The sequence below is a fragment of the Macrobrachium rosenbergii genome, chromosome 4 (genome assembly GCF_040412425.1).
Source record: "Macrobrachium rosenbergii isolate ZJJX-2024 chromosome 4, ASM4041242v1, whole genome shotgun sequence".
NCBI lineage: Eukaryota > Metazoa > Arthropoda > Malacostraca > Decapoda > Palaemonidae > Macrobrachium > Macrobrachium rosenbergii.
This window is the reverse complement of record NC_089744.1, coordinates 27,150,455-27,166,978: the sequence shown is the minus strand read 5'-3', so window position 1 is coordinate 27,166,978 and position 16,524 is coordinate 27,150,455. Positions and strand designations below refer to the sequence as shown.

General features: G+C 35.7%; 1 protein-coding gene across 2 annotated transcripts in view; it reads right to left on the bottom strand.

The window, feature by feature from the left end:
* Positions 1-16,524, bottom strand: part of alphaCOP (coatomer subunit alpha) — a 67,054-nt gene that overhangs the window by 16,949 nt on the left and 33,581 nt on the right. For both annotated transcript variants that reach the window (XM_067091911.1, XM_067091921.1), the window contains exons 12-18: positions 14,560-14,767; positions 12,733-12,912; positions 11,947-12,180; positions 11,199-11,441; positions 10,724-10,855; positions 7,658-7,805; positions 5,987-6,213 (exon numbers count right to left, since the gene is read on the bottom strand). In XM_067091911.1, the coding sequence (XP_066948012.1) occupies positions 5,987-6,213; positions 7,658-7,805; positions 10,724-10,855; positions 11,199-11,441; positions 11,947-12,180; positions 12,733-12,912; positions 14,560-14,767 (1,372 nt within the window). The remainder of the gene's footprint in view (positions 1-5,986; positions 6,214-7,657; positions 7,806-10,723; positions 10,856-11,198; positions 11,442-11,946; positions 12,181-12,732; positions 12,913-14,559; positions 14,768-16,524) is intronic.

Here is a 16,524-nt window from a genome sequence, read left to right as displayed (position 1 = left end):
AGGTTTTCATGTACTAGAACAATTGAATCTCACAGAATATCAAAAACAAATGGTATTAGCAACTTGTGGTCAAGAAATGTTGGAAAAGTTAAGTATACCTTAGTTTAACCAGACCACTGAGCTGATTAACAGCTCTCCTAGGGCTGGTACAAAGGATTTGACTTATTTTACGTGGCTAAGAACCAATTGGTTGCCTAGCAACGGGACTTATAGCTTATTGTGGAATCCGAACCACATTACAGGGAAATGAATTTCTATCACCAGAAATAAATTCCTCTAATTCTTCATTGCCCGGCTGGAGAATCGAACGTGGGCCTGGCAGAGTGCTAGCCACATACGATATCGACACGTCCAATGAGGAACTAAGAACGTTGGAATATAAAACAGTGTCACAAATAATGAAAAGAATATCTGAGCGATTAGGGAATAAAGAGGAGGGAGAATGGTTGGGATCAGAGGGTTGTGCGAATTTTGGGAAAGAGTGGGAAAACCAAAGATATCGGGGAGAGGTGAAATGAGGTAGAGGTGGAAGAAACCCTTTAAATAGAGAAGGGAAAATAACACTGTGTGCAATATGCAAATCAGAATGGCATTGGGCCACAGATTGTCCTCAGAATTTTCAAAATAAAAAGATATCAGAAACTGGACAAGAAGAAAAGAAGTTTATATAGGAGAAGTTAGTAAAATAGAAGAATAATCTTGGGAAGAGATTGATGCAATTTTAGACACAGGCTGTAAGTCAACAGTTTGTGGAGAATTGTGACTAGCACACATTGTCGTGGGTTTGAATCAGGAAGAGTTGAGGGGAATGAATGATACTATGAAAGAGTCTAATACAGTATACTAAGAAAGAGTCTAATAAAGTATTTAATTTCGGTGAGTCATCATACAAGTTGAAAGCAGTAATGGAAATACCAGTGATATTGAAAAACAAAAAGTTCTATTTGAAGACAGAAATTTTGCAGGGTGATGTACCATGGTTAATAGGTAAGAAAACCATGAGTAAAATGGGGATGACCATAAGTTTGAAATAGAATTGTGTTAAAATAGAAGTGTTAGGGGAATTGAAGATAAAGTTAAGAGAAGACAAACAGGGCCATTTAAGAATACCAATTTTGAGGAGGAAGGTAGAAGAATTGTTACTGGAGGGTTGGAAGGGAGAGAGTCTAAGGGAAATTAAAGGTGCAATGATGAAGTTACATCTACAATGTGGCCACGGAAGTGGAGATAAAATATAGAAGCTAACACAAGAAGCACAGTGGAGTGATGGTTTGAGAGAGAAGGACAAAGAGGAAATAAAAAAGTTACTAACAGACTTAATCGCAAGTTGTGAGGTATGTAAAAGATATAAAAGAAACCCAGCTAACCAGTAGTGGGATTTTCTTGGAGTAAGACATTTAATGGGATTTTCTTGGAGTAAGACATTTAATGAAGTTGTAGCAATGGATGTGGGTAAGATAGAAGAGAGAAAGTTCTTGGCAATGGTAGATATGGCAACAAGGTATTGTCAAGCTTTTTGGATAAAAGACAAGAAACCAGAAACTATTATAAAGACACTTTTTGACAGGCGGTTTGCTATATTTGGGGCACCTTCTAAAATATTATCAGACAACGGGGGAGAATTTCAAAATGAAAAAGTAAGGAGGATGGCAGAAAGATGGAATATCAAAGTATTAGCCACAGCATCTAAATCTCCATGGAGCAATGGATTGTGTGAAAAGACAGTAGGCATAATCAAAGAAAGCTTAAGATGAAAGATGATGAAGTGGATTGGTCCATAGCATTAAGATGGGTAGTGAGTGCTAGGAACTGCTTAATATAATAATGGCAGTTTCTTCCCTAACCAATTAGTATTTGGGAAAACCCTTCTTTGCCTAATTTAATAGGAGAAGAAAGTTCAAGTCCTGCAAGCAGAGAGAAAGGTATGGAAGAAAGCATAGTAAGGGATACACTGAATGCAATGCATAAGGCCAGAGAAGTGTTTATCAAAAATGAGTCTTGTAATAAAATAAGAATTGCTTTAAACAAAAATGTCAGAGAACATAAACTTGAAGAAGCAGTAGTGGGAGACGAGGTATTCTATAAGAGAGAAAACGAAAATGAATGGAGAGGACCTGCTCAGGTAGTGGGAGTATCAGGTAAAACAGGTGTCAAACATGGGGATTCTCTAAGAGAAGTAGCAAGAATACATGTTACTAGGATTCAAAGACTATCACCAGAAAAAGAGAAGATATCTAAAACAGACAAAACGCACGCTGTGAAGGATGAATCCCTTGCATCAAAGGAAGGGAATATAGATGGGCAGGAAGGAAAGGAGATGATAATTGGCTGGAGAAGGAATGCAGATATAGAAGCACTATACAAAGAGATTTGGCAGAGGAAACACTGGAAGATGAAGGGGAAAGTGAGATAACAGAAGATGAGTTAATAGAAGAGATACCCAAATTCAGAAAGGGAAATAGAGTTAGAGCTATAAACAAACATACAGGACAAGTAGAAGAGTGGACTATATTGAGTCTTGCAGGAAAAAGATCAAGCAAATCTTGGGCTGATTCATACACTGTAGAACACTCACAGTCAGGTGACAAGGGATGGGTTAACTTAAGAGATTATAGTCATGTAGAAAAAATTGAAGATGAAGAAGAGGTTTTGCTAGGATTCGAAAATAGAAGTGTAATTGAAGCTAAAGAAAAAGAACTGCAAAGCTGGAGAGAAAACAAGGTATATGAGGTAAATGACATTGGACAAAAAGCTGTATCTACAAGATGGATAGTAACTGAAAAGGTAAAAGGGGGGGAAAGGATATGTAAAGCAAGATTGGTAGCTAGAGGTTTTGAAGAAGAAATGGCTGAATGGGAAAAAGATGCTCCTACATTCAATGTCAAAATTTTAAAATTTTGTTTGACAGTAATAAAACTGAAAGATTGGAATTGTTATACGTTAGATGTAAAAACTGCGTATCCACAAGGTGATGAAATACACCGAGAGGTACATCTAAAACCACCCAGTGAAGATGGTTGGAGTGGATTATGGAAATTGAAGAAAACTGTTTATGGACTCAAGGATGCAGCAAAGGCATGGTATTGTAAGGTGGTAAAAGTGGTGGAGGAGCTTAAAGGGGAGAGGAGTAAATTAGAACCTAACATATTCTTTTGGAGGAAAGACAATAAATTGAACGGTATTTTATGTACACATGTAGATGATTTTTGCTATGGAGGAAGTGAAGGATTTTTAAAAGAAACAATTGGGAAATTGAAAGGGAAACTGCAAGTTGGAGAACAAAAAAGTAAGTTTTAACTATATAGGAGTAATAGTAGAGCATAAGGAAAATGGAATTTGTCTTAATCAGTGGCAGTATATCAATTCTATAAGAGAACCAGAAGCTAGAAGATTCACAGGTAATAGAGTATTAGGACAAAAGGAGTTAACAGAATCTAGATCAGTGGTAACACAGTTGAATTGGGTATCGCTACATACAATGCCAGAAATATCATATGATGTTAGTGAATTAAGTAAAGCTTTTAAAGAAGGAACGACTCAAGATATGAGAAAGCTGATTAAAATAGTGAGAAAAACTAAGAGCATAATGGAAGAAGTGATAATAAGTGAGTTAGAAGAAGAAAAGATTTATTGGGAAGCCTATGCAGATGCTTCATTCAGAATATTGAAGATGGTCATACTCAATTAGGTTATGTAATATCATTGACAGATGGTAAGAGAAGTCCCATATGGTGGAAATCCAGAAAATCCAGTAGAGTAGCAAAGTCCACCACTGAAGCAGAAGCTCTGATTGTGGGGGAGGCCATAGAAGGATTGATATATTTCAAACATTTTTGGGAAGAGATAGTAGGAGGGAATAAATTAGAAGCACTGGTGAAAACTGACAGTAAAACCCTAATGACTGCAATAAAATCAAGTACTGGAGTAAGTAGTAAGAGATTAAAAATTGATACTGCAGCAATAAGAGAAACAACAGAACCTGGAAAAATAACTGAGGCGAGATGGATAAAAGGAAAGCATCAAATAGCTGATGTATTGGCCAAAGCTGGAGTTTCAGGGGAAAGTATTAGAAATTACGTACAGGGTACAGAATTTGAGAATAATGGAGATTAGAGGAGATTAGGATAAGAAGAGGCTGGAGGGGAGGGAGAAAGAGATAAGTGTGATTCTATGTTACTTTTATGGGTAAAGAATTGGAGAATAATGGAGATTAGAGATGATTAGGATAAGAAGCAGCTGGAGGGGATGGAGAAGGAGATAAGTGTGATTCTATGTTAGTTTTATAAGTTAGTCATTATTTTATTTTTATTTTCTGCATTAGTGAAATAGTATGGGCATTACAAAATGTATAAAGAGCACGTTTAATTTTATAAGACTTTTTATAGCAAAGCATTCTTTATGTCTAAAAAGTATCTGTTCTTGTTGTGACATCATAGGAAGCGATATCATAGGATGGAAATGGCAGGAGGGAGACAAATGCAAACAAACGCAGGCGGGAGGGTTGAACAAATGGTGGCAAGGTAGAGAGAAACTTATGCCACGGCCCAGTGGCCTGGCCTATATCGCTTCCAGACACACGATTATGGCTATCTTTAACCTTAAATAAAATAAAAACTACTGAGGCTCGAAGGCTGGAATTTGGTATGTTTGATGATTGGAGGGCGGATGATCAACATACCAATTTGCAGCCCTCTAGCCTCAGTAGTTTTTAAGATCTGAGGGCGGACAAAAAAAAAAAACAGTGTAGACAGAAGAAAGTGCAGACGGACAGACAAAGCCAGCAAAATGGTTTTCTTTTCAGAAAACTAAAAATGACAAACTTTCAAAGAAATAAGTGTAATGTTAAGTTACAATTTTACTGTAAATTTTATAAAATCTAATGTAATGGCAAGTTTCTTTCTGATATCACAGTAAATAACCAGAGGATGTAGGAAACTTCTTAACTTCTGAAATACCCATATCTAGGACTACTATCTGGCAATTATGATTACTTCAGAGAAAGTATTTCACTTTAACATAACTTTCAAATTATTTTCATAAATTCCAAAGACAATATATGTGAAATAAAATATGGAATTTAGGCCAAAGTCCAAGCGCTGGCACCTATGAGGTCATTCAGTGCCAAAAGGGAAATTGACAGTAAGGTTTGAAAGGTGTAACTGGAGGAAAATCTCGCAGTTGCACTAAGAAACAATTGTTAGGAGAGGGTGGGAAGTAAGATGGAAGAGAGAAAATATGAAGAGAAGTACAGTAAAGGGAATGAAAGGGGTTGCAGTTAAGGGCTGAAGGGAGTAATGCCTACAGTGCACCACATGAGGTGCACTGGAAGCACTATCCCCATACGGGAGGGTTTTCCTTTAGAAAATGACACTATCATATTTTTTTTTTATTTAATTTCAATTTAACGCTAGGCTTCTTAAAATTCTTTTTTCTTTGATGAATTCAGTTTCCTAATTACATTTCCATTTGCGTTTGAATTTATACCTTTACACCCTTTCAGCATTAATACTGCTAACTGTACACATTGGTCAAATGATTGGAACCTAAATGAATACTAGTCATTATGCAGGCTGCAAATCTGAAGCACAATATTTTGGGTTATTCTACATGTCTTGTGCACAATATTCATTTTTAACTGAATGCCATGGGAAAAAGAACCATTATTAGCCTTTATTTACTAATGTTTAACACCCTCTCATTCTGGGTGTGTATTAGAACATTCTTAGTTTATCATTTTATGAATAACTGTTACCCACATCTTTTCTTTACCGTTTCCTCATTAGCCATCAGTATCATAAACACTTTGCCCATCTATCTCAACTTTCTAATTTAAAGCACTATTAGCATAGCATCTTAATGTTTCTACGATTCTTTCATGTTCCTCAAATAAAGACAAAGCTATTTTACATTAGAAAACTAGAGGAAAACAATTCGACACAAAAGGTCTACTTTCAAATAACTCCATATATATAAGCAATATTCCTACCTGATCATGTAGCAATCTAGTTGCAGACTCAAAGGCTCCAGCAAGAACGTGATCAATAGCAAGCTGGCTGCGCTGGGTCCATCCATGAGTAGGAGGATGACCTCGAGGAGGTGGCACATAATACCCATCTTCTCCAGAACCTGCTGCAGCAGAAGAAGTGCCTTCCAGTTCTGGAGGCAGGTCAAGGTCATCGTCGACTTCCCATCCACCACCTTCACCATCACCACCTACAAGATTTTAAAGCCTTTAGATAAACCAACCAGGGGAGATTTCTTTTAAAAATACACTGACCACCAAATGACACAAATAAAGGCAGAAACATCTCATAAGTTAGATATGACTGCTTAGCATATGATTTTTCTAATCTTAACTGCTAATCTTTAGTACTCAAGTAAAGTTCATGGTATTATCTTTTCTTAAAATCAGCATTCTCATCACTTCCACAACAGACTTTGGCTTAATGGAGTTGGATTTGAAATGTTCTCTCTTCACTCTCTGTCCCAGGAACTTTCTGCCTCAACTCCCACCATGTCTAGGTCTTCATCCATTCCTTTATTCCATGATTTTTTGTGCCTTTCTTTAAGTCTTATCCTGCTTTTCCACATTTACTACCTCTCTGAATAACTGCTCTCCACTTCTTCCTATCGCATTTCAAAACCATCTCTACCTTTGAGACATCAGATTCCTTCCTGGCCACTGGATACCATCTATCTCCACTATTTATTTGTCATACAATCTTGTCAGCACACACACAGTCAAGAAGTTTACTAAAAAAAGTCACACCTTTTCAAAATCTTTTTTTTTTCTTTGTTCACAAACTTCAAGAACTGCAACCATTTTGATAAAAAAAAAAAAAAAGAACATGTAGTACAGTAGCCCTCTTGCTGTGAATTCAGTTGCCATGAATATTTGTTAACAATCAACCCACGTTCCCAATCCAACACCACAAGATTGTTCACAATATGATTTCTGGAGATTTATAATGAAATATCTTACACTCATTGTTCATTAATGATTCAATCAACTTGCTTCTGGAATGATAAAGCAAAGTTGCACTCTTTTCAAGATTCAACATAACTAAGGCCTACTGACATCAGCACTGTGAAAAAAGTCAGACAGCAAAGAATGCCAACTAAACTTAATCATGTATAAAATATAAAGTATTGGATAATGCCTCCCTGAAGGCAAATTACTGATATTTATCTGACCTATAAAATACAATTCAACATTCACAGTAAACTACTTTATGAGACTTTCAACTTCCACCAACAAAGAATGCTAAGTTTTAGACAAGGGGAGAAGTTTTATCAAAACCTATTTGAAAGTTGTAACCAAAATAAAACTACCCAACCTGCACATACGGAATGCTCCATAAACCCTAGCACTGCCAATTCAAAACTTGCACATGAACAATTCCCCTTTTTCAAAACACACACACACACCCCAGTGATGGATTAAGGTTCAAACAAAGCTAAATATATGCATAACTAAGTTATAAACTCCTAAACTTAGTCCTTGGATGCTCAGAACTCTTAACCCAAGTCACAGGCTTTAACATCTAATTAGCTCATTACAGTGACATTGAATTTCTTGGTTCACATGGAATGTCACACCAAACTTGTTTTCCAAAACTTCAGCAAATCCACAAATATATATCAGCACCACTCTTACCTTCAGCTTGTAGTTCCCCATCCTCTACATTCTCCTCGTCATCATCACCCCATCCATCTCCAGCTATATCACCAACATCATCCACAGCCATTGCTGCAGCAGTTCCAGAAGCTGTCTTGCCACTTGCCACAGCTGTGTCGAAGAATCCCTGTAAAAGTGGTTTAAGATTAGTAACATCTTATCAGCCAAATAAAAAAAAATAATGATATAAACACAAAAAAGGCAAACTGCAAGAGACAAAATCTTTTGAGGTATTTCAAGGTATCTGACATCACCTTGAAACATTTATAATTAATGGGACTTTACAAAACTGAGGTAGTGTTTACATTGGAAATCAACAAGGTTTCATTTTCATATATGACATGGCTCATCACAGTTCACAGATCATCTCCCTTCATGTAAATTTGTGCATGATGGTGTGCCTTGTTCAAAATTAGACTAAAACCCCTTCAACTGTGCAGGATTTGAAATAAAAAGGTAAGTGTGACACACACTGAGATGAAACACACACAGGCAAGTGATCTCACTCAAGGCACATCTATGCATGATTGTCTGCCACAAACCAAGTTTGACAAATCCTTTCAACAAGGCAAGAGTTATGAGAACAAGGAAGGCATAACAAGACAGATGAACAGACGTATGACAAAAATTTACATCACTGTATAACTTTTTTCATACAAAAAATAAAGAATATGCCATTTTTTCATGCAATAAAAATTCCGGGGTCACCAGAAGCGGATCAGGAGACCTAAAAGCAGTTTTCACTGGGTAGGCATCGCCCCTACCAAATACTGCATGTGCAAAGGTGGAGTGAGTATGCAGGGATAGGATAAGGGAACTGACTATAAAATTTTTCATAAAAACCCATTAACCATAGCATGTATTCTGGTGTCTTGCAAACAACAGCAGCAGAATAGCTAGTCACTGTTCATGCATTTATGCCTATGATACATCTGGCAGGTAATAACTATTCAATTTCTTTTGCACAGACGGAATAGGATACAACAAGAATGAGGTTACTGGTAACGGGCACTTTGTATAACTGATGGGTTTGTAAGCAAAGAAAAAAAAAATAAAAACCAGTTTCAGCTTATAAAAACTTAATTTGTTAAATTTCAACCCATCATTTAGGTAAAGGCTAATTCACAACTTAGGTAGGAGGTCAAGCACCTGAAAGTCCCAGCCTTCGCAAAGGGATCACAATAGTATGTGAGGAACCATATGTCTAAGTTCTTCTTATAGGGTGCTGTAAGCAGCTGACCACCAACAGTCAAGTGCTTGGTGTGCACTAAAATGGGCATACAAATCCAGGAGAAGTGTTGAAGCTTGTAACCCCAGAAAACTACATTTTTGGGATGAGCGATGAATGAACATGGGTAATAATTAGGAGGAAGAGGAGCGCATTATCTCTTTCTCCACCAGTAAATCTTGACCCACTTGAACTAAAGATTCCAACATGTAAAACCCCATCCACTTGTATAACAAGTCTCCCCAGATAAAAACTGCCAAAGTTTGACTAGACATCTCCATGTACTTGCATTCATGATGGCTGGGATCTCAGTGCTCCTCCTGACATACTGTAGATGTTGAAAAGGACCTGAACTTCTGGACAGTCACTCTTAGTTAAACATTCTCATCCTATGTTATTCAAGAATATGCCTCAAGGACCACCTTTCTCATTATTTATTAATTTAATGAAGCCAAGTCAAAACACTAGACTAACACAGCTGGTCTGAAGGGTTGATCTTTAATACAAACACTTAAATTTTATCTAATAAACTGCAGGGCTTTAAATGATAAAAAATACTGACAAAATTGCCTTAACTTTCTTGTTTCCAAAATTTGGAAATCACTGTTGGCTGAAGTTTGCACATGCAAATAAAATACTGCATAAGCTGATTGGATCATGTGGGTTATTCAATTAAATATTCATGGGTCAAATGAAACATCCTTGAGCCAGACCTGGGCACTTATGAATCAGAAGAGGTTGAAGTAGGAAGACTTCAAGGATAAAGAAAACACCACCTTCTCATCTGAGCATAGTGGTATCACTGATCAAGCAGCTAGCTGTGGCACATCTCACAGATGAAAAGAGGTGAAATTAACTGACCTCCAAAAAAGCTGCACAATAGATGAGGACTCTTGTCCAATAGATATAAGAATGTAGTACATGGATGTCCTGGAAGACATATGCAAGGAGCAAAAGAACCACTAAGAACACGAAGTGGCCAAAACAGTAAAATGCAATTAAAATGTGTGGAGCAATAAGAAGCCATTCATTACAGAAAGAACATAAAAGGAAAGAGAGAAAATCTTCAAAAAAGCAGCAGAGAATAGAGACGAATTACACAGCAAAATAAGCAAGAATCACTATGTGCAAACTAGTGACTGATCATTACCTAGTTAGGGGAGTAACAATACTTAACACAGCTGCAAACAAGAAAATTAGAAAGTAGAAGAAAAAAACTCAAAAGATAATTTTGCAAAAATGAAAACCGAAAATAAATATGTAGTTAAAAGAAAACACTGGGTGCACCAATGAAACCTGGAATGACAACACACAGAAAAAGTCTTAGATTGAAAGTTCTTTATATTACCAAATAAATAATACTGAAAATGAAAAGTACTAATGAAGAAGAAGACACTGATCATTATTTACACAATCTGGAGATTAGTAAATGCATTAACTATCACGAGACTCATGAAAGGAGCTACATTACTAGGTGGGTTGACACCTGTCCAATGGAAAACACTATCCCTGTTAACGCATGTCTGGTAAGCCTGGGATTTTGGGTACTTGAAAATTAGGCACTTATATGATTAACATGGTGATACACTACTGTCCCACAATTCTGTCAGCAGAGGACTAATAAAAATGACAAAACCAAGTAATCATTTTTCCAATACCACAAATTCAACATTTTCCCTTTAATATTACTGTCGACAAGGACAACAATTACTTGTTTAAATTTTATGCAACTCACTCATTTAGCTTTCAAAAAAAAAAAAATAAATAAATAAATAAATAAATAAATAAAGGCACCAGATATGGATGTCCCTTCTTACTTTAGCCACTGTCAGGAGAGGCCAAGCTGTATCCATAGGCTGTACAGGAATTGGAGGCTGCAGTAACTGAGCACTTGGTAAAGGCTCTGGGATACTTCCAGCTTCAACATGGGCTGCAAGAGATTCAGTTTCCTGAAAAGCAGGGAAAATGAATCAATGAACATAAACTGGCAATGAAGATGAGACACACAGGAAGCCACAAATTTTACACGTATCGTCAAAACTAACAGAAACTACTAAATCGTGTCTTTGTTTACAAGGTACGAAAAATCATAAACATGCTAAATTATACTTTCAATGGTAATTTATAGCATGAACAGAAAATCCCTTAAACTTTAAATTAATTATATCCAAAGTTCTCAAAGAAAAACTAACATGTATAGTTTATTTATAGTTAAAACACTATAGTACCAAATTTCCCTTAAAATGATACATTCTGCATAAAGCACGAAAAAGAAAAAACTATTACATATACCTGTTGGTAACCATGTGTGGAAGCAGTAAGTAAAGCCAAAGATGTTTTACCACATGCTTTCAAGACTCTGATCCTTTCAGGTACATCACCCAAGTAGAGAGCATTTGTGTACCATCCTTCATAATCTTTGCGGATCTCATTGATTTTCATCATTCTTCGAAGTTTCGCGATATTACCAGTTATCAGGTACAGGAAGGACAACTTGTCATAATTCTTTGTCTGCTGATAGCAGTATTCAACAACCTGAAAGTTGAAATAAAAAAAAGACAATTATAGTGGAGGAGAAAAAATACTTGGTCAGAAACCAAGACAAAATCCTACTGAAGAGCCTAAGAAATCATGGACAAAGAGGAAAGATAAGAAAAAGGGCTGCTAAGAGCTCAGGCACACAGAGCAGAGCAGAGGAAAGAAGACAGTGGAGAGAATGTACTTCATGTTTAATGCAATGATGTTAAAAAATCTAAAAGATTATGACGATGGTGACTAGAAGTTGGATGAAAAGCAACCTTACAGCAAGTATATAATGAAAGGGTTTGGTAATATGAAAGTTACTAAAAAATCAACAAAACTGTTATAGCAATATTCATATTACTAAAGTAAATGGAGCTAAAAATGCAGAAAATAAAACATTATTACAGCAATCACTTAAGTGCTTTCAGAGATGAACCATATAAATCATTCACATTGGAGTAAAAATATATTCATAGAAACACTAAAAAATATTAAATCCGGACCCATGAATACTCACAGGATGATTGCCGTGTAAGAGAGCATGTTCAGCAAGCTTCTCCCAGCAACCTTTGTCATCCAGAGCTTTGGCTGCTTCAAGTGCAACGTCAATATTGCCACACTCAAGTGCCAAAATGAACCGGGTACGCTCATCCTTCACAAAGTGGAGAGCTACTTCTGGGTAACCCTTCTTCTGCAGGTATGCAATAATGGACTGACCAACAAGTTTGGCTCCTCTGACCATTTGCAACACCTACAAATTTTAGCAATATTAGATGGGAATAGACATAAAATTCATGAAGGAGAACAGTTGTATGTTATTAATTTACAAATCCAATTTGTAAATTGGACACATTTATAAAACAAAATTATCCCTATGATGTTTCCATATAACCGTGATAATTAAAATGACATTACGCAAGCAAAACATACAGACATAATAAAAGTGAATAACTGTCATGACACCTTCACCGTAAGTATTATTTTTATGTTGCACCAGACCAATAAGCTAATTCAGTTAGATCTTCCATGACTAGATACAGAATAAAAACCAAAGCATAACTGCTCCCTTAAATGCAGTGGTAAGATTACAATGTTAATCAATTATGGTAGGATCAAATTCAAGCATATTTGTGCAAACTGAGTCATATCACCTTTACTTGTTAAAAATTATCCACCTATTCAGAGCATCAGTCATGAAAAGCTGAAGCTTATCTGACAAATTCTAAAAAATCTATTATCATTAACATCAGAGGCAAAAGAGGCATTGAGAATACTGCTAGCACCTGAATGATACCTTACATACCTCATCATATTTACGTTGCACCAGAGCCAACTTAAATCGAAACTCTGTGGAGTCAATGGTGAGAACTCTTGGTGTAACTTGGCGATCAAGACAATACACAGAGCTCCCAGCAACTCTTGTTACATACACAGGTAGTTCAAGGGTACGGATAATGCCATGGTCACCATTGGTTAGGGCATACTGAAAGAAAGAATATATGTAAAAAGGGTTTTAACCACTCTAGTCATTTTCAAATTACTGTACCTATCGAGAAATTAGTTTGAATGGTTTTACAGCCATCAGCCCTAGAAAATATTCTGTACATTCCTTTGGTGTCAAATCCTAAGTGATTCAAACTGACCCCTCCCTTTCCGTGTTCATCAAGATAAGAAAATGGAAATAACTTACAACAGATTGGATTAAACAATAAATTATCTCAATAATTATTCTTATTACACAAAATTTCTCATTTCAATAAATAAAATTTGTTTTTTGATACAAATGTTGCTCTTAATTTGCACTTTTTGGTAAAGGATGCTGTGACATTCCAATTTTTCAGGCATATCCACTCTTCTCTAACTCTATCAATACCTGTTTCAGATCTGTCAGTTCAATAACAGACTTTAATCTTTAATCCAGCATTGAAATATCCATTAGCAGAAAATTCTGTTCTGCCTAAACATGCTATAAATATAATTGCTTAAAAACACCCCTTTAACATAAGCAAGTCATAGAAACATCAGTACCAATGTAGCCTAAAAATCATCAAAATCCTGATAGTGTACTGATGACTGTGTGATGATTTTGTAGTACTGAATATACTGTATACACAGCAAACATCTTTGATGATTTTACAAATGTACAAGGCATAAAAATCAATCTGCAAGGTTTGACCTTCTTAAATGATCAACATAAGCACACGTATTATCATCTGACTTGATTAATCAGATTACCTTAAGCTTCCATGTGCTGTATTTAGGTTTACTCTTAAAATATGCATTTCCTGTAAGCTTTTAAAATACCTTTAGAACAAGTTTCTCCCACTCCTAATATCCCCCTTCTGACTATGATTTTGTAGTATTGAATATACTGTATATACAGCAAATATCTTTGATGATTTTACAAATATGCAAGGCATAAAAATCAATCTGCAAGGTTTGACCTCCTTAAACGATCAACATAAGCACACGTATTATCATCTGACTTGATTAATCAGATTACCTTAAGTTTCAATGTACTGTATTTAGGTTTACTCCTAAAATATGCATTTCCTGTAAGCTTTTAAAATACCATTAGAACAAGTTTCTCCCACTCCTAATATCCACCTTCTGACTGTATGAAGTTAATCAGATGTTAAGATGTTGGGCAGTGAAGGCAAGCTCATCAAAAGCCTTAAGCCATGACCAGGGCCTAATTTTGGTTCCTGGATGTTCATAGTCGTGCATCTACTTTCCCTGTTCTATTGTATCTGTAAGCTTGAGGTCTGTAAAATACATTTACTTAAATTTTTTTTTCTTCCCCTAATTTGCTTTCTTAAGGCTATTTTCATCGTAATCTTAAAGATACTTAACATTCTAATTCTCATTTTAACTTTGTCACACATTAGAACAAAATATGCTAAGCATGTACATGATAATGAAAATGGGAAGTTACATATGCTATTTGTAAGGTGCCTGCCTATGCTAATCTATCAACCAAACCAAAAGAGCCTAAAAGACAGGCAATATCCTGAAGTAATTACATAAAATAAACCAAGTATCTTTGTAAACCCTATTTTTTAATCCAGTAAAAAATATCACAACACAAACCAACTGCCACATAACCAAACAAGTGAGGTACAGTATTAACCTTAATGTGATTGCTTGTTGTGTAGATAAAGACACCACTATCATCCCAAGACCCTGACTTTACTCTGTTAGTTTCTGTGATCGAGCAAAGCCTCTCCAACTTCCGATTACAGATAAGAATGGTGTGCTTTGAAAGCAAGGCTACTGTGGTCATGTTGGCAGACCACACAACATATCGGCATTTTGCTATTCGTGCTGTACCAAGAACTCTGAAAAAGTCAAAATACATGGTGTGAATTAATAGCAATTACAATATTTTTTTTAAAAACTGCAGAAAGACTAAACAATAGAAAGACTAAATAGACTAGAAAAAGTCTTTTAAACAAAGTTAACTGAATATATGAGGAATTCATGCAATAACCAGCAATGGCTCACCTTCCTGGCTTCGAAATTTTTAGCTTACCAAAAGGAGCAAAGTTTATGCTACTACTTGGTGGTCTCACTTTGCTTACGTTAACAATATCAAAAAGGAGAAAATCTTAACATATCAGTTTTGTCCAGATCCATCCAGAAAGTCCAAGAATGTCCTGACACCACTGTTTCTTGCAGTGTTCTCCATATAAACCAACATTGCAACAGACACATGGGTGAAGGGATGAGCATTACTGAAAAAACCTGCATGACTTTTGCCCAAGAAGGTTTTAGGAGTTAGTGGGAATGAGAAGGGATTTAGAGGGCAATGATGAGACACGTGGGCTAACATAAGTACGAACACTTTTAATAAATGATTTTAGTTTACAATAATTTATTTATTTTTTAATTAACTCTAAATAGACTTTCACTGAGAATACTAATGATACTCTTGAAATAATGTCAGAATTTGATGGATTTGTGTTGGTAAATCTGTTAATAGGCCTAACATTACCAAAGCTGGCAATATCCCTAGTGTTGAAGTTTTTTACCCATATTAATTAAATTTTCAAATCCAGAAGTTGCATTAAAGGGCACGCCAATCTTTGAATTTCAAGGAATTATCAAAATTGAGTTATTGCCAGTTTTGGACTGCTTGATATCTCAGTAAACATATCTTAAGGTGTTACTGCTCAAAAAATTTTTTTAGACAAGTTTATTGACAATTTTGTTCATTGTCTTTACATGACAAATTGTTATAAAACTTGTAAATAACTATCTAATCCCGTTTAGTTCAAAATAATTGATATACTTGCGTTACCCACTAAACTATCTACGTTTTCTCTACTGATACAGGATTGAGGAAAACGTGAGCTCAGAGTAACTCATTAAAATTATTCCGTTCCTCTCGGCACTTGCCAAAGTGGCACCAGGCATGTCCTGCGCCAAACAATTTACATATAATGTTTTATATTTCTTGACTTATTTTTATTTCTTGACTTATTTTTACACTAAAATAACCACAATATGTAATCAACATGCTATATAAAGGTACATTATACAGACATATGTAAATAAATAGCAACCTTCATCACCATTCACATATACAAAATTTATCCTAAGTGATATAATTTAAAAGTTAGTTTATTTTTTGACAAATGTAAAAATAGAATGAATATTATTTTATTTTTACAGAATAACTTTACAGGACGTCTATTTATAAATAAAAAAAAATATGGAAGTATATGGCAACATTGCCTTCAGGCATGTAAAAGTAGTGACACTGCACTTCGCAAGTCATACCATGCCCAGCTTTTTAGTACACTGTTAAAACCAGACACTAATTCAGATTCACCCTCCACAAAATCAAAAGGAGTTTGATTACTCTCATCCAAACAAGAAGGAAATCACAGTCAAGCCAAGGGAAAGCCCAAAAGAAAAAATCAACAATAACGCTGATAACTTTCAAATAACCCCAGGACGTCTATTCACAAATAAAAAAAATATGGAAATATATGGCAACATTTCCTTCGGATACGTAAAAGTAGTGACACTGCACTTCGCAGATCATATCACGCCCGGCTTTTTAGTACATTTCTGCACATTTTTTCTGTCA